Raw genomic sequence first — 23,791 nt, 5'->3', positions numbered from 1 at the left:
ACTCCTTCTACCCTACAATGTCCCGATTAAATACAAGGCATGGATCTCGTGTCAAGCCTGTCTAATTCAATCACTTGCTTACCATCTATTATGCGTAGTTCTATGCAAATTAGAAACTCCTTTCTAATTTCATTTACTCTGGCCAGAGATTCCTGAACTAGCATAAGTGGATCAGCCTTGAACATTCGCTTCCTTCACTGGAAGGGGTAGATCCTTTATTGATCATACACTATCTTCGTGTACAAATTCCTATACCCAGAAGAGCCCTAATAATTGTCCCTGGAGACTAAGAACTAAACCAAAGCATAGTTCAGTGTACACAAGATGACTATGATGACCTCAAGTCTAAGGATACTTGTACAACTATCACTAAGCGAACAACTGCTGACACGTGAGTGAACTCCATCAGTTGTTCAGCTGGGCGAGTCATGTTCAGTGAACTTATTCTATAATAAGCACCTACATACTAGCTATAGTGTCACCACACAAATGTCTATGAGAACAGACATCCTTCATAATGAAGCAAGCATAGTATGTACCGATCTTTGCGGATTATTAATTACCAGTTAGTAATCCTATGACCAGGAACTATTTAAGTTTAGAGTTATCATCTTTTTAGGTCTCACTATTATGATCTCATCATAATCCATAAAAAGCTTTACTCTAAACTATGGTATATCTTATTTAAACACTTAAATAGATAAAGCCCGTAATAAAAACAAAACAAGTCTTTATTAATATCAATGAAATCAAAACAGATTACATAAAAGTTATTCCTAAATCCTAATACATGATTGGACTTAGGACATATTCCTTTCAATCTCCCACTTGTACTAAGCCAATCACTCTGGTATCTAATACCCATCTCATCTTTATGACGATCAAAGTGACTTTCAAAAAGTAGCTTTGTGAGTGGGTCTGCTATGTTGTTATGTGTGTCAACTCTAATTCAATACAATACAAGAAATGTTATCGCGCTCCCACTAACCCTTTTGTAGACACATGGTTCATCCACGTTTTTGATAAAATCAAACTCTTTGATTGTCTCATCAAAACGAATGTTCCATCTTTCGAGAAGCTCGCTTTAAACCATATTAATCGCAAGCAAAATCCGAACTGATTTTAACAGGGCTATAGGTAAAAGGTTTCATCAAAGTCAATCCATTGGCTTTGTTTGAATTCTTTTGCCACAAGCCTGGCCTTATAGGTTTTCACCTGGCCATCTGCTATAATCTATCTTTTGTATACCGTATACATAGATTCCATTCTGGATTTCATGGCACTATGCCATTTCTCTGAGTCAACACTACTCATAGCCTCATTATAGGTCACAGGGTCATCATCATCAAATGATTGACAACTCATTGTCATTCTCAATGACAAGGCCATAATACCTCTCAGGTTGGCGAGACACTCTCCCTGACCTATGAATGGGCTGTTCCACAAAAGGTTGTTCAGTCAGAACAGGTGTTTCCACTCGATCTGTAGTAGTTTGTGCTTCTTGAACTTCATTAAGTTCAATTTTGCTCCCACTGTTTCCTTCAAGGATAAACTCCTTTTCCAAGAAGGTAGCAAGTCTTGGATACAAACACCCGATGATCGGTGCAAAAGTAATATCCTAAAGTCTCTTTAGGATATCCCACAAAACTACATTTTACGGATCGATATTCCAGCTTATCTAGGTCAACTTACTTGACATAAGCTGGACATCCCCAAATCTTAACGTGCTTAAGACTCGGTTTCCTTTCTTTCCATATCTCATACGAAGTTTGAGGAACAGATTTGGAAGGCACCTTATTCAGTAAATATGCCGAGGTTTCCAATGCATAACCCCATAGGAATACTGGAAGATTTGCGTAGCTCATCATGGACCGAACTATGTCTAACAAAGTTCGATTTCTCCTTTCAGATACCAATCTGGAGGAGTCCAATGGGAGACTATACCATTTACTTAGAGATAATTTAGAAACACTCCATTAAAGTATTTACCACCTCGATCTGATCGAAGAGTTATGATACTATGTTTGGTTGTTTCTCCACTTCATACTTATATTCTTTGAACTTTTCAAAGGCCTCAGACTTGTGTTTCATCAAACACATATCCGAATTTAGATCTATCATCTATGAAAGTAATGAAGTATGAAAATCCACCCATGGCTTGCGTAGACATTGGTCCACATACATCTGTGTGTACCATTCCTAGCAAATCTGCAGCCCTCTCTCCATGTCCACTAAATGGAGACTGCAGTGCCACTATGAAGTGAGATTTTCATCATCCCTTTTCTTTTATTAGTTTGTTCAATCTGAAGTAAATTATGTCACATATATACAGACCATTATTTAAAGCACCACGTCCATAAAGAATATTATCTCTAAGAATAAATCATTCATTATTCTCAATAATAAATGAAAAATCCAGCCAAGTCTAACATGGGAATAATATTCCTCACAATCGAGGGAACAAAATAACAATTATTTCAAACAATAGTCTTGCCCGTAGGCATATGTAAATGAAATGATTCTACATCTACAGCAGCAACTCTTGCTCCATTTCCCATCAGTAGAATCACCTCCTCTTCCTCAAAAGTCCTACTTCTCCTTGATCCCTGCAACAATTGCAGATATGAGAACCACAGGCGGTATCTAATACCCAAGTAGAAATGACATATTCACTTCTATCATGAACATACCTGAATCAGAAGCGGTAGTCTCACTACCCTTCTTCTTCAATTCTGCAAGGTAAACCTTGCAGTTCCTCTTCCAGTGCCCCACCTTATTACAGTGAAAGCAAACAACTTTGCTCTTGGGGTCTTCAGCTTTTGGTGGAATCGGTGTTTTCTCACCCACTTTCTTCTTCTTGGAAGAGTTCCTCTTCCTTTTCTTAGGATTGGAACCTTCACCAATTAGAAGAACAGAACTCTTCTTAGGGGAAAAATTCGATTCCGCAGTCTTCAACATGTTGTGGAGTTCAGGCAGGCTGACATCCAACTTATTCATGTGAAAGTTCACAACAAACTGCGAGAACGAACTCGGAAGCGATTGCAAGACCAGGTCTTGGCTCAGCTCCCCATCCATGGCAAAACCAAGTTGTCCAAGACGTTCAATCAAATTGATCATCTTAAGCACATGGTCATTCACAGATGATCCCTCAGACATCCTACAACCGAACAACTCCTTCGATATCTCATATCGAGCTGTCCTCCCTGCCACATCATACAACTCTTGTAGATGCATGAGGATAGTGTGAGCATCCATATGCTCATGTTGCTTCTGTAGCTCAATGTTCATGAAAGCTAGCATGATGCATTGAGCAACATTTGCATCGTCTATCCACTTACGATACACAACGTGTTCATCATTATGTGCATCACCAGCAGGTTCAGTAGGCTTAGGTGAGTCAATCACGTATTCCAGCTTCTCAATCCTGAGAACAATTCTCAAGTTTCGAAGCCAGTCAGCATAATTAGGACCAGTCAATTTGTGAGCATCCAGTATGCTCCTGAGTGATAGTGCAGAAGACATAACGTACAAAGTAAATCTGTAAATGATAAACACATAACAACACTTAGCAAAAATTCGATTTCATATCAAAACACTATATGAATCGGGTCTTTATTCATAAGTGGCTCCCACTAGTTTTCCTAATTTATTCAACCCTCTACGTGAAAAGTTAAGCATTCATAATGCTAGTGGGAATAGGGATCCTACATTCCATTACACGACCCCGGCTGTAGCACGAACCGCCATGCAATGTTCAATAGGCAGACAACTCTTGTCAATTACATCTCATGTTATTCCCTAATCAAACTTTAGCCTCTTGAATAATTGAGTCTCGGCTGTAGCACGACAAACTCAATATTCTAAGTCAAGTCTAACCCAACATTCCGTACAGTTGAATCAGTCCCCAAAGGCCCACGGCTGTAGCACGTACCGACCTTTAGATTCTTACTCAATGTACACATCTCTATGTAATAGACAAGTATTTCTTATTTCGAAATCAAAGCCCTCGGCTGTAGCACGAACCGACAATGATTCAAAAATAAGAACTACTTTTCTATCATGTTGGAAGGCTATGACCGACACAAGCCCGTTGTATCATTGGCCAATTAATACTTGATATTATTTAATTTTAGAGGGATTATATTACGTTACAATCATAATCATATTATAAAGAGATTCTTCCTTTTAAATTAAATATTTCAAATCAATAATCAATAATCAGACGATTCCCAGATCGGGTGGAGCATTGTCAAGAGGCGTCACTTAATAACCCTTTCTTACAGATAGAAATCTGTTGTTGACAGAATCATCCTTTCTCTCATATCGAAAATTCATATTCAATTACGTGTTTCACAAACACAAGAATCTCATGATTGTATTCATAATATTGTTCTTAAGGTTATGAAACAATTTCACTATACTAGGTTGTCTAACAAACGCCTTATGTTCATTTAAGTTCACCTAAATCTATCATCGCATGATAAACTAAGCATATATCACATATATCAACATGAATAAACATCAAGGTAGGCATGTTATATCATCTAGCACATAGAACTAAGCAATATACATCTCTATGTATCACATGAAGTATTTAAAAGCAATTTAAACAGTTAAAAATAGCTTAAAAACACTTCTGTTAGCTATAAACAGTTCAAAACAATTTCATAAAATATCATATAATATACCATTAGAAGCGTCTCGAAAATACGAATCCAACGGCACCAAAATCACCCCATTCTGAGCTTGAACGCGCCGGCACGCGCCCCGAGAAGTTATCCCACGCGCCGCCACGCGCACACGCGCTGTCAGGCGCGTGTCAGACTTCCCCCCACGCGCGCCCACGCGCCCACGCGCCTCACGCGCCCCTGACCCCTATGCTGACGTCAGCATGACGTCATCTGATGATGTCAGCATGACGTCAGCACAACATCACCAGCGCGTGTGTTCCACGCGCCGCGCGTGGCACGCCAGCGCGTGAGCCCCACGCGCGCGTGGTCGACGCGCGGTCCTTCGTTCTACAGTGATTCGCCGCCGCCTGCTTTTCTCGGTTTGCGTGCCTGTCAGACTTTTACTCTTTTTTGCCATCAACAGAAAAACCAGCAGAGCAGATGTATATACAAACATATATACATACAAACAATTATATATATATGATTATTAATTACGAATTTAATTGTTAGAACTTCAAAAATTCATAATAAAAAATCTATACATCCTAAAATTATGAAAAAAATACCCAGACGATCTACAACACTTGTAGAACCCAGATCAACATTCAAAATTATTATGAGAAACGATTTCTCATCAGACAAAATTAATCCATGATATAACTTGTAAAAATCATAATTAATTCATACAAGCACATAAAATTCTGAAATTTTTACCACAGATCTATATGCATACAACCTATGCTCTGATACCAATGTTGGATTTTTAATCGCAGCGGGGCGTGGAAAAACACTTTTACACACACAAAATCCAAATAAAAGCATATAAATCGTGAATAAAAATTCGAGAAATCGAATCTAACCTTTTAAATATTAATCGGAGACAACGATCAGAGATCCTTAGCAGTTGCTCCTCAAGTGTGAAGCACTCCACCGGTATCCACCAAGAAAACGACTTTTAGGAGGAGGAGGAGGTGGAGAGAATTTGGTTTTCTGAAACTTTTGGGTTTCTTCGATTAGCATAAAATAGGGTCTATAATAGTGTATTTATAGGCAAAATTTTCAGCTAAAATTTTCCAATAAATAATATTATTATTATCCCATTTATTATTCTCATTAATAATTAAAACACCTTTTTAATTATTAATCCTTTTTCTAAACACTTTAGAAATAATTCTCTCTCTTGATTTAATTTCCAAAAATTAAATCCTTAATTAATAATATTAAGAACTTTTCTTAATTAATTTATAATCAATTAAATCTCATTTAATCAATTATTAAATTTGCCAATTAATTATTTATTTCACAAATAAATAATTATTAGCAATTATTAATTAATTCCTCCACCATAAAATCATTCTCTTTTTATGGTGTGACCCTGTAGGTTCAATATTAAGCCGGTAGTAGAAATAAATAATAATAAAACTATTTTATCATTATTTATATAAATTCTCTAATTTATTAAATATGATTAATTAATTAATCACATTTATTCTACATCGTGAGTGATGCTTTTCAACATATCGCGACTATCCGGATAATATGAATTCACTGCTTAGAATACCAAGAACCTGTCAGTGAATAGTTACCGTACAATAAACTCCTTCTACCCTACAATGTCCCGATTAAATACAAGACATGGATCTCGTGTCAAGTCTATCTAATTCAATCACTTGCTTACCATCTATTATGCGTAGTTCTATGCAAATTAGAAACTCCTTTCTAATTTCATTTACTCTGGCCAGAGATTCCTGAACTAGCATAAGTGGATCAGCCTTGAACATTCGCTTCCTTCACTGGAAGGGGTAGATCCTTTATTGATCATACACTATCTTCGTGTACAAATTCCTATACCCAGAAGAGCCCTAATAATTGTCCCTGGAGACTAAGAACTAAACCAAAGCATAGTTCAGTGTACACAAGATGACTATGATGACCTCAAGTCTAAGGATACTTGTACAACTATCACTAAGCGAACAACTGCTGACACGTGAGTGAACTCCATCAGTTGTTCAGCTGGGCGAGTCATGTTCAGTGAACTTATTCTATAATAAGCACCTACATACTAGCTATAGTGTCACCACACAAATGTCTATGAGAACAGACATCCTTCATAATGAAGCAAACATAGTATGTACCGATCTTTGCGGATTATTAATTACCAGTTAGTAATCCTATGACCAGGAACTATTTAAGTTTAGAGTTATCATCTTTTTAGGTCTCACTATTATGATCTCATCATAATCCATAAAAAGCTTTACTCTAAACTATGGTATATCTTATTTAAACACTTAAATAGATAAAGCCCGTAATAAAAACAAAACAAGTCTTTATTAATATCAATGAAATCAAAACAGATTACATAAAAGTTATTCCTAAATCCTAATACATGATTGGACTTAGGACATATTCCTTTCACTAAGATGACAACTGTCAGGGCCATACTTGCTATTGTAGCGATGTAAAACTGGTCTGTTTATCATATGGATGTTTCGAATGCTTTCTTGCATGGATCATTGCATGAGATTATTTATATGAAGATGCCTCCAGGGTACTCGGGAATTGGAAGTCGGATCCCACATTCTCAGGGGGAGTTCAATCTGAAAATTACATCACATCTGGTGTGTAGATTGAAAAAGGCCTTGTATGGCCTCAAGCAAGCGCCACGAGAATGGTTCGACAAACTGTCTGATACCTTGCTTGCTGCTGATTATGTGTATTCTAAAGCAGATTACAGCCTCCTTACGAAGGTACAATCTGAAACTATTACACTTATACTTGTTTATGTCGATGATCTTTTGATCACTGGCAATTGTGAGAAATCTATTGCTCAACTTAAAGTGTCATTGTGACAAGCCTTTCATATGAAAGATCTGGGGCCAGTCACCTATTTTTTGGGATTGGAAATTGACAGAAGTGTGAGTGGTTTCTTTGTCTCCCAAAGAAAGTATGTATTGGACTTGATAGATGAGTTTGGCATGCAATCTGCAACACCGCTCAAGTTACCTATGGATCCGCATGTCAAGTTGACTCCGGAAAAGGGGGATTTGTTGTCTGATCCATAACCATACCAACATTTGATGGGGAAACTTATTTATCTTACTCTCACGAGACCTGATTTGTCGTTCCCTATGCATAATCTTGCACAGTTCATGCACAAACCCACTACGGTCCATATGCAGGCTGCTAAAAGAATTCTTCGCTATCTCCTCACAAATCCAGCTCAGGGTATACTATTGGCCTCCTCTTCTTCAGCCACACTTACTGCATTCTGTGATAGCGATTGAGCGAGTTGTCCCACTAGCAGAAAATCAATCACTGGCTACTGTGTTCTGCTGGGTTTCTCACCAGTTTCATGGAAAATGAAGAAACAGGCGGTTGTTGCTCGCTCTAGTGCTGAGGCGGAGTACCGTGCTATGGCTTTAACTTGTTGTGAGGTCACATGGTTTTCTTCATTGCTCAAAGACATGGGACTTTCAAATCTCCCACTAACTGTTATCAAGACAGACAACCAAGTTGCTCTATCCATCGCTGCAAATCCAGTTCTTCATGAGCGCACGAAGCACATCGAGTTGGACTGTCATTATATAAGGGACAAGATTTCTGATGGCTCCGTTATTACTGATTATGTTCCTACCTACATGCAATTAGCTGATATACTTACGAAGCCATTGACTGTGAAGCAGCACAACTATCTGCTTAGCAAGATTGGAGCCTCAGTTTCACCTCCGCTCCACTTGAGGGGGAGTAATGATGATAATGCAACTGCCAATGCAAATAATGTTGATGGGAATGCCACATCTGCACCAGCATAAGAAAGACTCAAGAAGAGCACAAGCAGTCCCGAGAAGAGCACATGTTTTTCTGCAATTACTTTATTATTCTGTTATAGTAGGGGACCATGTACTCTTTCTATTTATCCAGTAGTATAGCTAGGGGTAAAGCAGGTTTTTCTTTCCAAGGTTGTTATCTAGGATAAGTTGTCAAGGAATAAAAGGACAAATATACATGTAACCCCACATATGGGAATTTTGCTGAATTTCTAGTAAAAGTAGATCTGCATTCTCATATCCTCTCTTTTTCTTTCTGCATAGCTGATCATTTGCAAATAATTATTTAGTCATCAAGCAAGCCTTTAATTAATCTGGCATGAACTAAACATGAACAGAAGTCAGTTGGAAGTGTTGAAGATTAATGTGATGCAATATCCTAGCTTGGATTAATGTCGGATGCATGTCAAAATTGTATCATTATCGCAAAGAGGAACAACTCTTTATTTTGCACCGAGGCATCAATTTGAAGATCTTTTATGCATCATTTTGTATTATCAAATACTCCCTCCGTCTCAATTTATCTGTCTTGTTTGACTTTTTACGGTCAATTTATCTGTCTTGTTTGAATCAATTTGACCATCAAAAGTCAAACAAGACAGATAAATTAGGACGAAGGGAGTATAAAAATAATGAGCAACTGGCCCTCTGGTTATGTCATATAAGGTTTTAAACTAGGTTGTATACTTATGTACGGAGAATCAACCAAAATAATCTAATAATTTGAAATGGTTTATGAAAATTATTTCAAAGGACGTTTGTAATGTATAATACTCCCCCTGTTTTTTAATATATGACTTTTGACTTTTTGGCACACATATTTAGAAGGGTTGACCACATAGCTAGAATTATTATTTTTAAGAAATTCTTTTTTTGAATAAAAATATGAGATAAAAACTTTTATATTCACAAAAAGAATTTTTCGAAAAAAATTATTTTAACTATACGATCAAACCTCCTAAACATGTGTGCCACAAAATCAAACGTCATATATTAAAAAAACAGAGGGAGTAAATATGTTGAAGAGACTCTTAAACTTATAGTATCAAAATTGATGAAAAGTCTTGCTGATTTTTGTGTAAGAAAGTAGCACTTCTTATGTTTTAGTTTTACTCTCTGTAATTTCAAAATTAGGGTCAGTGTTATGAAAATCAAGCTCATTTGCAATCTCCAGTTATCTCAAGATTGAAAAACTTAAACAAAAAAGTATACTAAACTAAATAATTTACTAATACTAAACTAAATAATTTACTAATATTTTATAAAAGCATAAAAATTTATCATGTCAAGATAGGTTTTCTTACTATCATATTATTTGATCATTTTTACTACTTCACCTAATCAATCAATATACTTATATAAATGAGAATACGGGAGCGTTTATGTGACCCCTCTCAATTGTCTCATTCTATTTTTCTAATTTTCTCAATTTTTTGAGTTAATAAATATCAAAAACTACAATTACCTTATATTATTCTAAATATATTATCATCATTTTTAATATTCTCCTAAATTTTTTTATAAAATCTTGCATTAAGATTTTTCAAATCAACTTATCATTTTATTCTCCTAAAACTTCTACTTTTTATTTAAATCAACTTATCATCTTGATATTCTCATAAATTTCGTTTTTTAATACAATTTCTCCTCTTTCTCCTCAAATCAACTTACTATATTCTATTTTTTTAGCATATGAAATATTACAAAGACGGATATCTATAAATATTTATCATCATTTATAATATTCTCCTAAAGTTTATACAACATTTTCCATTAATATTTTTAAAATCAATTTTGTCATCATAATATTCTCCTAAAATTTCTAATTTGTATTTAAATCAACTTACCATCTTCATATTTTTCTAAATTTCATTTTTAATATCATTTCTCATCTTTTTCTTAAAATCAACCTACTATATTAATGTTTATTTTAATTTTTAACCCATAAAATATTACAAAGACAAGTATCTATAAATTTGTTTTCTCAATATTTTTTAAAATCGTTGTATAACTATATTATATATGTTATAGTAACGGAGAAAACGAGGATGGTTAGGGGGCGCCCTTCATATATATTTTTGTAATTTTCACAATTGTTTATATTATTAAATAGAAAAAAAATATTATATTGATTATTAACTAATAAATAATATAATTTTATGATATTATATTTATTAAACTTATTGGAGTAAACATGTTTAATGAGATAAGGATTTTTTAAACTTTTTAATTTATTATATTTATTCATTATTCATAATTTTATAATGAAAAAGATCGGATAAGAAATACAAAAAAAAAGAAAAAAATCGAAATATGATTTTAGAAGGCCGCTGCGAATCGCGATTTAGTAAACTAGTTTTGGAATAAAGGGAGTATCATTTTGAATAGTTACTCGTTATTTCTCAATTTAAATTTGTGACGTATTCCATGAAGTTGATATAACTATTCTACAATAATCAAATTCCATCTGCACAAAATCTTGAAAAACAAAACGTGTTATTTTACATGGACACTTCCAAAATGTGAAAGCTAGACACTTTATTCGAATTTAATCCTTCTTTTAAATTCAATAATTTCTCATCTTTATTAAAATATAGCTGCACTAAAATTGTCGGACACGTGTCACAATATTAACCCCAACGAATCTATATGCACATCCACATCTTTTGTATCGGCGTCATTGCTAACATAACGGTAAATGCCTATATATAGGCTTTGAGCTCATCTTCTCTTCTCATCAACTTATACAAAATATTAACTTCATTTGCAAAAAACACACAAAAAACTATTTTTATATTTTTGAGGTTTCAAGATTTTTAAAATGGCCAGTGAATTAAGCAGTGTGCAATCCATCCATGACTTCACTGTCAAGGTTTTTTCATTTATTTCTTTCGGTGTAAATTTTTCCGTCAGTAATATATTTTTTCATCGTAAATGTTTGACTGATGATTGCAGGATGGCAAGGGTAATGATGTAGAGCTAAGCAAGTACAAGGGCAAAGATTTGTTGATTGTCAATGTTGCATCTCAATGGTATGTTATTGATTTATCAATGATGTCGATGTTCTGTGTACAATAGGTCATATGTTTGATTTCCGCTCCACTTCATAATATCCTGAGGATTTAGCAAAATGTGCATTTGTTAAAGAAGTGTATTCGATTATGATTTGTTTGCTTTCATGTGCAGTGGCCTTACCACTTCAAACTATACAGAGTTGGCAGAGTTGTACCAGAAGTACAAGGATCAAGGTTGGTTTCACTGTCATGAGTTTATGATCAAGCTTGTGTTAGCTGAAGCTGTTGTTGAATCCTTGCATTTGTTTCGTGTTTTTCGTGATTAACAATCTGGTGAGTGACTTTACAGGACTAGAGATTCTTGCATTTCCATGCAACCAGTTTAATGGACAGGAGCCTGGGACTAATGAAGAAATTGAAAACTTTGTCTGCACTCGTTTCAAAGCTGAATATCCTATCTTCAGTAAGGTACAGATTTTAGTACACGTTTTGATCTTGACCTGCAGTATGATAGAACTGTTTTATCTGAGAAATTAATGCTGCTCCGTTATACAAGTACCTCAAGTCTGTCAAAGGGGATGAAATTGAATGGAATTTTTCCAAGTTTTTAGTCGATAAAGATGGCAAACTTGTTGAACGTTATGCTCCCACAACCACTCCGCTTACCTTTGAGGTAACAATTACTTGCATGTCATTACACAAGTTAATTATATTGTGGCTAACATATGATCATTTCGACTTCTGCAGAATGATATCAAGAAAGTTTTAGGAGTCGCTTGATAACCGGGATTGAGGCCTGAGTTTTAATGGTCGACTACTAACTACCTCGTCTGCAACATGTATGGAGAATAAAGCGTGTGATTGTGAAGATTTTAAAGAAAATATAGTTATGTTGTGAGTTTTATGAGTGTTTGCTCTGTGGAGCAAGGGAAATGTTCAGTGTAATGTGTGAATTCTATGTGGTTGCTGTAATGATGAATAATACAGAGATAAATTTTGTTAATTGATGTACTCATGTTAGTAAAGAATTACAAAAACTGCAGAATTTTCTGGTCTAATCAGGTATTTATGAAATTATCTTCAAGCAATTCATAACATGCACATTATAAATTTGAACTATTTAACACCATGACATTATACACTTTAACCCAGTCTGGTTACCTTCTCAAGGAGATTATTCATTGTTATAGAGAAGGCATCTTGAAACTGTTCAAAATCTGAACTTGAATCTCCATACACCAATCCAGGCAACAATTCATACACTATATACCTCCTCATGTCATCCCTGGCCTTCTTAGGTATCTTCATTAGCCACTCTACCACATTCACCTTCGACTTTCTCACCTCTTCTTGATCTATAAACAGAGAATACTTTCCGTGATCCTCAGGCAAATGCCATGAATATTGATAGTAAGCTGTGAAGGGATCAAAAAACACAGGAATGCAGCCTGATATTAGAGAATCAAATACAGATTTTCTAGTTGGACTGTCACCAGGAGGTTGTAAGCAAAATTCAGATTCCAAGAATAGTTCGATGATGGATTCAGGCTGATCACAACCTCCAGAACTACAATTCTGAAACTTGCATGTTCCAGTACTTGCTAAAGTGCATTGGTTGATCAGCACTGATCTTATACTGTCTGGAGAATCTGGTCTTGCACCTCCTGCAAAGCTAACGAGATTGTTTCGGCTTGATTGGATGATCTTGAATAGCCACGAGATGATATCTTCATCGGAGTGAGGATGGAAGTAGGTAGGATGTGGGATTCCAATGTCATTAACATGCCAAGGTTGCCTTTCAATCAGTAGCTTTATCGGGTTTTGCATTTCTTCAAGATTCAAAAATGTACTTCCCCATGGAGAATCATCCCTTCTCCGAAAATCCCATGAAACTTTACCCAAAACAAAGACATGATCTTTGCCTGAGTTTAAAGCCCATGGTTTCTGCAGTTTAAGCCATTCTACCAGTTCCAATGCCAAAGTATCCTTAACATCAGGAGAGGCATTCTTGAAATGCCATCTCAAGATGTCTAAGCCACCATAGAATGGAACATAGAATAGCTTGGCTTCATTTTCATTATAAACTCTACAAGGATGCTTCATAACCCTGGAATGAAAAATTGGTTCCAGAGAATACTGATGAGTGTTGTACCAGGCTTTTCCAAGCTTCGGTATAGGCTCTCCCAGTGCCTCATTCCTGAAAAATTGACAGAAATCCAACCAAGGAGACATATGACTACACTGAGCTACCAAATCCTTGTTAAACTTCGGTGGCAAATCATACACATAAACCCCTCTGCCATCACATGTTGTGAGGCTACTTGAATTTGATCTCCATGATCGATGCACTTGCAGATGCTCTTCCACCACCTTCACTGCAGATTCAAACTCTGAAAGCATATTGTTATTGTTATCAACAATGTTGCTAACAATAAGGTTTTTGTTGTTCTCTTGAACATTATAACGAGGAATATCTTGTGTGACAAGAGCCTTGTCGTGATTGATGTCAACAGGACCATTCTCTCGTATGCTCACTTTGAGTTTATGATCATCAATATTGTTCTCTTGAACAACATAACTGGCAATCTCTTGCGTAACAAGAGTTGCGTTCTTGATATTAACACTAGGAACACTTTCTCGTATGGTAACTTCAAGTTTATGATCATCAACAGAACTAGCATTAATGAGTGAAAGAGGGATATCAAAATTAGGTTGTGCACCAGCAGAAAGGCAATACAGACTGTTGAGCTTTCTCGACGATACGCATACATGGACAATGTGACCAGAGATGATGGTGGTGGTAGAAGACCAGAGGAAAACAAGAACCAAAAGAAGAAGTGTTAATGGAACTCCAGAGAGTAACTTGGAAAGGATGAATTGAAAGAAACCAAGCTCTTTTGCAGCTCTTTTCGAAGATTTTGCTCTTTTCTTAGACAGTGAAAGGGCCATTTTTGTGGGCTAAAGAAAACTCAAGTTCCTTCAAGCTAATTTGCTCTGTTTTTAGGGAAGATATTCAACACAAGAAGAGTGTCTTGAACATGAAGGCACGTCTTAGGAGGACTAAAATTGTCCCAAAAGTAGGCTGCACGTTGGCTTGTTAATTGCATTGAGACTTGTTTAATATGCATAATTATGGATTTAAACCATAAGCTTGCATGGCTAATTATAATATTATAATGATGCATACAATGTAGGATCTTGTTGTTGACTTCTCTATTAGAGAATGATTGACTAATGTACAGCTTATGTATAATCATTATTTGATATTATGATGCCAAGAAACACCTCTGGCAGCATCTGTTGTTCATGACAGGCATCTAGTTACCAATGGATGATTCTGCTGCAATAAAGGTCAGGCCAAAGTGTATTCATGTCTGCTTATCGAACTAAAACTGCAGATCAATGTTGTTTAATCACTGTAGTAAAAAAGTGTGCAATAAGGACTATTTATCTTATAATGTGCAATTCGTTATCAGATATACCAGAAAGTTTTCCTTCTCCCAAACAAAATTCATAATGAAAACCAGATTTATGATTTTGAAATAAAGATATTTGCCTTAAGCTCGCCGCAGGATAGTAATATCAACATATCTTGAGTTCGAATCTTGAGAATTTAATATTCTCAAAAAAATTATTTGGACACATAAAGTAACTATTGCCCTGAATCCTAGTTACCCTGTGTCATATCCTAAATGAGCATGATATACATGCTATTCTCTAATTTTTAAGTCATAAGCTTTTGGGTGAGCTAGCAAGTTGTCATGTATAATATGGTATTTAAGTGTTTATACCACTTGATATTGCAGTTTTTAGGTATAGCGCAGTTTTTAGGTATAGCACTAGATCAGAGAACCCCAAATATTTAGAACTAATAAGTGCTTGCAGACTCGTAGAGTTTGTTTTGGTACCTGTTTGTGTTATATTATTGTTAAACAGTGGTATAATCAGAAAGTAACACGACTGCTAATTTAATAAAATATTAAATTAACATAACTAATAAATAATTGTATATTAGATTTTTTATTATTATTTGGATTTTTATTTTTATATAATTTGTTATTGCATATTTTTTTCTAATAAAATATTTTGTATTTATGTATAAATTTGTATTTGGTGCTAAAATAGAATTTTGTACGTCTGAATCTATAAATTACAATATATATATATATATGATTCTATTTATATAAAAATAATATAGATATGAGGTATATAAAAATCAAAAAATGGTTAAAATATTACATATAAAATTATAAGTCATATAAGAATAAAAAAAGAATAATAATGATATATTTAGAGACATAGTAAGATTTTAAAAAGGGTGAAACCAAAAGTTTGTGAAACCTAAAAGGGTGAAACCAAAGTATTCCTTAAAAGGATGATTTCCCTTATTAATAACAATGTATGAAGAATTTCAAGTTTATTATTTTAATAAAAAATATAAAGAATCCTACGAGAAATTAAAATATCGTAATTATAATAAAATTCTAATAATTTATATTTAGTTAAAAATAACATAGAATTCTACATTAAATAAAAATTTAGAGGTGAAATCAAAATACAATCTAAGGGGATGAAACCAAGTACCCTATAAAGAAATAATTTAAAGTTCTACGGAAATAGAATTCTAATCATTATAAGATTTGAATAATTTTATTATTTTTTAGGGATGAAACCAAAATACTGTGTTTATAATATCCATATCATTTTATAAAAATGTAATTTTACCAACAAATTAAAAAAAAAAATATTCTAATTTAAACATATACATATTTACTTGGTTATTGTTTATATTTTTCGTGGCCTATTTAGTTGAGCCAATTTATGAACCTACTTATTTTAAAACATAATTAAAAATATGATTCAAAATTATATAATTAATAAAAAAATATGACTTATAAAATATAAAAAACGGGTGAAAATAAAACATATAATCATGTAGAAATAAAAAATGATAAAAACAATACATTTGGAATTATAACATAAATCATGAAAGATTAAACCAAATTATGTGGAACTAAAAAATCTATACTATAGTATAATAGCTGGAATAGAGATAATTAACGGTTTGGTTCAACGATAATTTCCTAATTTTGATTATTACAAAAATAGATAAATAGTGTTATATATCTAATAAACTACTAAATTATTAAATTACTACTAAATATACTAAACTACGAATATAATTTATCCTATTATTAAAAGATATAAATAATAGTGTTATATATCTAAACTACTAAATTGTTAAACATTTTTAATCTATTTATTCTAATAAATTACGACCACATGTTATTCTGTTATTTTTATTATACATTTATAATCATTATATATTTATATAAATATTTTAAAAATATGATATAACTGGATAAATAAAAATTTAAAATATTTATGCTAGTATAACTTAACAAGGGGTTTAGTTTAGTTATTAATTTATAAACACACTCTTATATATCTTGGTTTTGTGTTTATATGTATATGTATCTAATCTAACGTGTGTTTATTGAATTTTCTTAATTAGGCTTCACGGGATTGAATTTGAGGAGATTTATGTTTCTATTACCAAGGGTCAGCAGTTCACTCCTGAATATAAAGGTTCCTTTTTTTTAAATTGTTATTGTTTTTAGTTTGATATTTATATTTGCTAATTGTGGGAGGTTTTTTTTAGCTTACTTGTTGTGATTGTGTTTAGTGGAACTGAATTTGGAAGAATTGGTAATAGAGCTAATAGTTTTGGCCAAAAAAATTGTTAAATCCGACATTCGTCTAATTATCATGTATTATGTATCAGGAGATCTTCATTGTGCCTTATTTGGGGCTTCAAGAAGAATACACGACCAGTTAGTTTATTTGGAGTAACAATTGTCCTGACTCCTAGGTACCCTAAATGAGCCTTTTGATCAGTGAGGAAACTTGCTACCACCTGAGCAGGATATACATGCTATTCTCTAATCTTTAAGTCATAAGGTTTTGGGTGAGCTAGCAAGTTGCCATGTATAATATAACATATCTAGTGTATTCAAGTGTTTGTGTAACTTGATATTGCAGTTTTTAGGTATAGCTCTAGATCAGAGAACCCCAAGTATTTGCAGAGTTAGCATTATCTTACAACACAAATACTAATATAATTCACGTCTTTAGTCAGTTTATATTTAACGTAATTGCTTGCAGACTCGTAGAGTGTGTTTTGGTGCCTGTTTGTGTTATATTACTACTAAACACTAGTATAATCAGAAAGTTGAGATGTTATCATCTTCCAAAATAGCTTTCAGTAATAAATCCAATGGGGAAATTGCCAGCAATTGTTCATGGAAGTTATAAGCTCTTTGAGAGGGACCGTAACTAACTTTCCATTGCTAATGGACTTTTACCTTTTTTATATGTTTCAAAATATGAAAGTTATTACTTTGGTTCTCCAACTAATAGACAATCTTAATTCTCAGACCTGACTCCTGAGCATGTTAGGATTCTTATCTTACCAAGTTCTAGTTAGTTGCATCTTGAAGTCATTGAACTTGAATAACAAAATCCGAAATTTTATAATGTGCATCCATGCAATTCTTATCTATCTTGCTTGTTCATTTCCTGGAGTTGCAGATCACAGGTGAGTGGTGTGATGACATGCAATAGCTAATTTACTGCTCCTCTTTTATTATAGTTAGGAACGATGACTTCAATTATCTGCAATTTTAGTAAGATTAATGCATATTAAGGGATAATGATAAAAAAAAAATTGAATTGGGGGAAAGACGAATTCTCTGAATACTGCTCGGTCATAAACATAACTTCTGTGAAGTTTTTGTAAGTCCTTTTTTTTAATATATTTTATAAGTCCTTTTGATTTACTTTATTTTGTTATAAAATAGTATTTAAATTGTTTTACAAAACAAGTCTAGTTCGAACAAACTCGGCATGAAATAGTTAATTTTACATCTAATACTACTAACATAAATGGTACTATATTCATATTTTAATGGTAAAATATCTACCTTAACTCTTTCCTATCTCACCTAATTGTGACTCTTTACAACTCATTACAAGGTATCCATATGATATTCAGAAAATAACAAAGATCCACTCCGGTTAGATTGGCATCATTCGAATTTACGACAGGACGGAGGTGAATGATAATAGTCTAACATATATTTTTAAAAATCTTACTATTGCCCCGACTCCTAGTTACCCGATGTCATATCCTTAATGAGCCTTTTGAGCGAGGAAACTTGCTACCACCTGAGCAGGATATACATGCTATTCTGTAATCTTTAAGTCATAAGGTTTTGGGTGAGCTAGCAAGTTGCCATGTATAATATAACATATCTAGTGTATTCAAGTGTTTGTGTAACTTGATATTGCAGTTTTTAGGTATAGCTCTAGATCAGAGAACCCCAAGTATTTGCAGAGTTAGCATTATCTTACAACACAAATACTCATATAATTCACGTCTTTAGTCAGTTTATATTTAACGTAATTTCTTGCAGACTCGTAGAGTCTGTTTTGGTGCATGTTTGTGTTATATTACTACTAAACACTAGTATAATCAGAAAGTTGATGTTATCATCTTCCAAAATAGCTTTCAGTAATAAATCCAATGGGGAAATTGCCGCAATTGTTCATAGAAGTTACAAGCTCTCACCGTAACTAACTTTCCATTGCTAATGGACTTTTACCTTTTTTATATGTTTCTAAATATGAAAGTTATTACTTTTACCTTTTTTTTCAGTTTGTTATGTTCAGCATAGGACACTTAAACCTCTACTTGGTGGTAAATTAGATCTTAAACCTCTACCATATAAATCACTACAAGAAAACAAGGTTAAATACAACCGCACAAATACAACCGACATCAAATTCAACCGTTTTCGGTTGAAATTAAGGGCGCGGCTAAATACAACCGCATGCGGTCGTATTTAAATACGGTCGTATTTACGCGGTTGAATTTAGTACTAATTACAACCGAATAAATACAACCGTATATATATACAACCGTATACGGTTGAGTTTAGGCGTGCTCCTAAATTCAGCCGTATTCGGTTGAATTTAGATTTACTAATTACAACCGAATAAATACAACCATATTTATATACAACCGTATACGGTTGAGTTTAGGCGTGCTCCTAAATTCAACTGCATTCGGTCGAATTTAGCCTTGCCAAAAAATGGAGGGAATTTTCCCGCCAACAAATTTTGTACTAAATTCAACCGATTTCGGTCAAATTATTTTTAAAAATGGCGAAAAAAATTTGAAAAAAAATATAGAATAAAATTTACACAAAATTTATATTTTAGTTCTTGCAAAAAAGATTATTATGGTAGTTAGATATTTATCCTTCAATTAATAATTATAGTTTGAGTTTCAATTTGTTTTGTATTTGTTTTAAATTATAATCCAATCATACGGATATGAAAATTGTCAAAAAAAAAGTTCACGGAAAAATGTAAGTAATTTAAAATTTTAAATTTTAACTATTTTCACATCCGTACGGTTGGATCATTCATTAATATTTTTAAAAATATCGAAACATCAATATGGAATTAAACACTAGTTAAAAGTACTAGTCAAACTACTCTTTGACTATTAAAAAGACAAACCAAATATATGTATTTTTTTCTAAAATTTTTGTCATATCACTAAAATATACAGATCTTCACATCGGTACGGCTGGATCATTCATTAATATTTTTAAAAATATCGAAACATCAATATGGGATTAAAAACTAGTTAAAAGTACGGGTCAAATTACTAGTTGATTGTTAAAAAAGCAAACCAAATTTATTTATTTTTTTCTAATTTTTTTGTCATATCACTAAAATATATAGATCTTGACATCCGTATGTTTGGATCATTCATTAGTTTTTTTAAAAATATCGAAACATCAATATGGGATTAAACACTAGTTAGAAGTACTGGTCAAACTACTCTTTGACTATTAAAAAGGCAAACCAAATATATTTATTTTTTTCTAAATTTTTGGTCATATTACTAACATATACAGATCTTGACATCCGTACGGTTGGATCATTCATTAATATTTTTAAAAATATCAAAACATCAATATGAGATTAAACACTATTTAGAAGAATGGATCAAATTACTAGTTGACTGTTAAAAAAACAAACCAAATTTATTTATTTTTTTCTAAAATTTTTGTCATATCACTAAAATATACTGGTATTGACATCCGTACGATTGGATCATTCATTAATATTTTTAAAAATATCGAAACATCAATATGGGATTAAACACCAGTTAGAAATACTGGTCAAACTACTCTTTGACTATTAAAAAGGCAAACCAAATATATTTATTTTTTTCTAAAATTTTTGTCATATCACTAAAATATACTGGTATTGACATCCGTACGGTTGGATCATTCATTAATATTTTTAAAAATATCGAAACATCAATATGGGATTAAACACTAGTTAGAAATACTGGTCAAACTACTTTTTGACTATTAAAAAGGCAACCCAAATATATTTATTTTTTTCTAAACTTTTTGTCATATCACTAAAATATATTGATCTTCACATCCGTACGGTTGAATCATTATTAATATTTTTAAAAATATCGAAACATCAATATGAGATTAAACACCAGTTAGAAGTACGAGTCAAATTAGTTTTTGACTATTAAAAAGGCAAACCAAATATATTTATTTTTTTCTAAAAAATTTTCCATATCACTAAAATATATTGATCTTGACATCCGTACGGTTGGATCATTCATTAATAGTTTTAAAAATATCGAAACATCAATATGAGATTAAACATCAGTTAGAAGTACTAGTCAAACTAGTCTTTGACTATTAAAAAGGCAAACCAAATATATTTATTCTTTTCTAAAAAATTTCTCATATCACTAAAATATACTCCTTCCGTCCCTTTGAATTGTTAACATTTGAAATGAAGTGTTTGGCACGCATTTTAAGGCTCTTGTCTAGTATAGTTGTATAACTTATTTTGAAAATTTTCTTTTTCTGAATAATAGTTTAAACATTTAGTATTTATTCAGAAGAAAAAAATTTGAAAAATAATTTATGTAACTATATTAGATAGGAGCCTTAAAATACGTGTCGAACACTTTATTTCAAATGTTAACAATTCAAAGGGACGGAGGGAGTATTGATCTTGACATCCGTACGGTTGGATCATTCATTAATATTTTTAAAAATATCGAAATATTAATATGGGATTAAACACCAGTTAGAAGTACTGGTCACACTACTTTTTGACTATTAAAAAAACAAACCAAATATATTTATTTTTTTCTAAATTTTTTGTCATATCAACAAAATATACAGATCTTGACATCCGTACGGTTGGATCATTCAAAAATATGTTTTAAAAATTCGAAACATAAATATGGGATTAAACACTAGTTAGAAGTACTGGTCAACCTACTAGTTGACTATTAAAAAGGCAAACCAAATATATTTATTTTTTCTAATTTTTTTGTCACGTCACTAAAATATACAGATCTTGACTTCCGTACGGTTGGATCATTCATAAATATTTTTAAAAAAAATCAAAACATGAATATGGGATTAAATACTAGTAAGAAGTACTGGTCAAACTACCATTGGACTATTAAAAAGGGAAACCCGATATATTTATTTTTTTATAAATTTTTTGTCATTTCACTAAAATATACAGATTTTAACATCCGTATGGTTGGATCATTAAAAAATATGTTTTAAAAAATCGAAACTTAAATATGGGATTAAACACTAGTTAGAAGTACTGGTCATAAAATCAATCAAAATTATAATTTCAATATTTTTTATTAAAATAATTATTTTTTAAAATAAAATATAAAATTATAATATTTTAAGAAAAAGATTAACAAATTACAATTTTTTTTAGAAATGAATTATAATCCTAAATTATACCGCAAACTATTTTTGGTGGTTTTTATGTTAAATCAACCAAAATCATCATTCCATTTTTTTAATATTATAAGTAGTTGTTAAAATATATTCTCCTCCCCTGCCTCTTTCTTCATTCTTTTTTTTCCAGCTAACTTCTTTCTTTTTCCGGCCAACCTCCTTTTCTTCATTTAACAACCACATTTTGTGAATGGAAATACAGAGAGCTGCATAGAGTAGCGTTCTATAAACCAGAAGAAAAAAAAGGAAGATTGATTAGAGTTGAGAGTCTTATTGCAGATGTTAGAAAGTATTGGATGATGGTTCAGACAGGGAACCCTCATTTTGTTTTGGCGCTGCTGCAGGAGTTGTCTGCCTCTTTGCAGCTGTCATATTAGCTGAAGCAGAAATTAGATTGTTTTTCAAGGCTGGAGTCAATTGGTATGTTAGCAGCTCGAGTTACAAGTATTCAACACTTGCAACTCTTGGAATTCAATCTGTCGGGGTGATTGTTGGTACTATTGGACCGACATTTAGGTGCTTTATTGGCACAAATTACAAATACTCGCAGAAAGCAAGTATCAATAATTTACGAAGAGAATTTACAATAGAGAGTTACTGGATACAAGGGCTAAAAGATTGGAGAGAGAAACCTATGGATATAAGGATTCATAGTCGCAAACTTAGGAAGGTTTTGCAAGTTTCTAAGAATGTGACAGTGAGTGTCTGCTTTGCAATTCAGATATTCATTCTTTTAGCAAGCAAAACGGTCCGGGTCATGTCCATTTTATGCTTAAGACCGGTTCTTTCGTGTTGCTACTACTGCAAACAGTTGAAGAGAAAACTCATTTCTGAACACACTGATTTTAATAATGGGAAGTCACCAAAAGTAGGCTTTGCCGCAGAGATAGAACTTGGACGTTACGTGTTGTTGCTTGAAGGTGAAAAAGAATTACCAACAAGAATATTGCATTGTATTTCCAAATTTTGGCAACATCGGGGTTGTCGGAATGGTGGCCGGATTTTTTGAAGCTCGCCGGAAAAAGTTTCCGGCGAGATTTTTTTAAAATATGTTGCTCGTTAATTCAACCGCATTCAGTTGAATTTAGAAAAATATTTTCAACCATATACGGTCGAATTTATATTTTAGGCGGACTTTTCAATTTTTTTTAAAAAAATTCAAATTTTTGGGCGGGATTTTCAAATTTTAGGTGAAAAATAAATTCGACCGTTTTTGGTCGAATATTAGAAACAAATTTGACCGAAAACGGTCGAATTTAAGAAACAAATTCGACCGTTTTCGGTCGAATTTAGCCGCTCCATATACTAAATATGACCGATTTACTAAATATGACTCGAGCATTTTTGACCGGTCCAAAAAACGGTTGTATTTAGTTAAATACAACCGAATCCGG

General features: G+C 32.9%; 2 protein-coding genes and 1 long non-coding RNA gene across 3 annotated transcripts in view; 1 reads left to right on the top strand and 2 right to left on the bottom strand.

The window, feature by feature from the left end:
- Window positions 1-11,248: 11,248 nt before the first annotated feature.
- Window positions 11,249-12,524, top strand: LOC141671300 (putative phospholipid hydroperoxide glutathione peroxidase). Its single transcript, XM_074477492.1, has 6 exons — window positions 11,249-11,372; window positions 11,456-11,532; window positions 11,687-11,748; window positions 11,864-11,982; window positions 12,071-12,187; window positions 12,262-12,524. Exons 1-6 carry the CDS (start codon window positions 11,322-11,324, stop codon window positions 12,292-12,294), a joined length of 459 nt encoding a protein of 152 aa, XP_074333593.1. The 5' UTR covers window positions 11,249-11,321; the 3' UTR covers window positions 12,295-12,524.
- Window positions 12,525-12,565: 41 nt separating this feature from the next.
- On the bottom strand, window positions 12,566-14,463 carry LOC141671567 (xyloglucan-specific galacturonosyltransferase 1-like). The gene has a single exon (XM_074477847.1). It carries the CDS (start codon window positions 14,461-14,463, stop codon window positions 12,658-12,660), a length of 1,806 nt encoding a protein of 601 aa, XP_074333948.1. The 3' UTR covers window positions 12,566-12,657.
- Window positions 14,464-14,571: 108 nt separating this feature from the next.
- LOC141671305 (uncharacterized) overlaps window positions 14,572-23,791 on the bottom strand; it is a 328,936-nt gene continuing 319,716 nt past the window's right edge. The window contains exon 3 of the long non-coding RNA XR_012555041.1: window positions 14,572-14,854. This is a non-coding gene — a long non-coding RNA (uncharacterized LOC141671305). The remainder of the gene's footprint in view (window positions 14,855-23,791) is intronic.

Source organism: Apium graveolens, chromosome 7 (assembly GCF_009905375.1).
Source record: "Apium graveolens cultivar Ventura chromosome 7, ASM990537v1, whole genome shotgun sequence".
Lineage (NCBI taxonomy): Eukaryota > Viridiplantae > Streptophyta > Magnoliopsida > Apiales > Apiaceae > Apium > Apium graveolens.
This window is presented reverse-complemented; position numbering and strand designations above follow the sequence as displayed.

What these genes read in the sequence shown, in the direction of transcription:
- LOC141671567 (XM_074477847.1), bottom strand. Translation starts at nt 14,463, where the DNA reads ATGGCCCTTTCACTGTCTAAGAAAAGAGCAAAATCTTCGAAAAGAGCT.
- LOC141671300 (XM_074477492.1), top strand. Translation starts at nt 11,322, where the DNA reads ATGGCCAGTGAATTAAGCAGTGTGCAATCCATCCATGACTTCACTGTC. An exon ending in AATATCCTATCTTCAGTAAG is followed by an intron (nt 11,983 to 12,070) that starts GTACAGATTTTA and finishes CCGTTATACAAG; the next exon opens with TACCTCAAGTCTGTCAAAGG. An exon ending in CCACTCCGCTTACCTTTGAG is followed by an intron (nt 12,188 to 12,261) that starts GTAACAATTACT and finishes CGACTTCTGCAG; the next exon opens with AATGATATCAAGAAAGTTTT.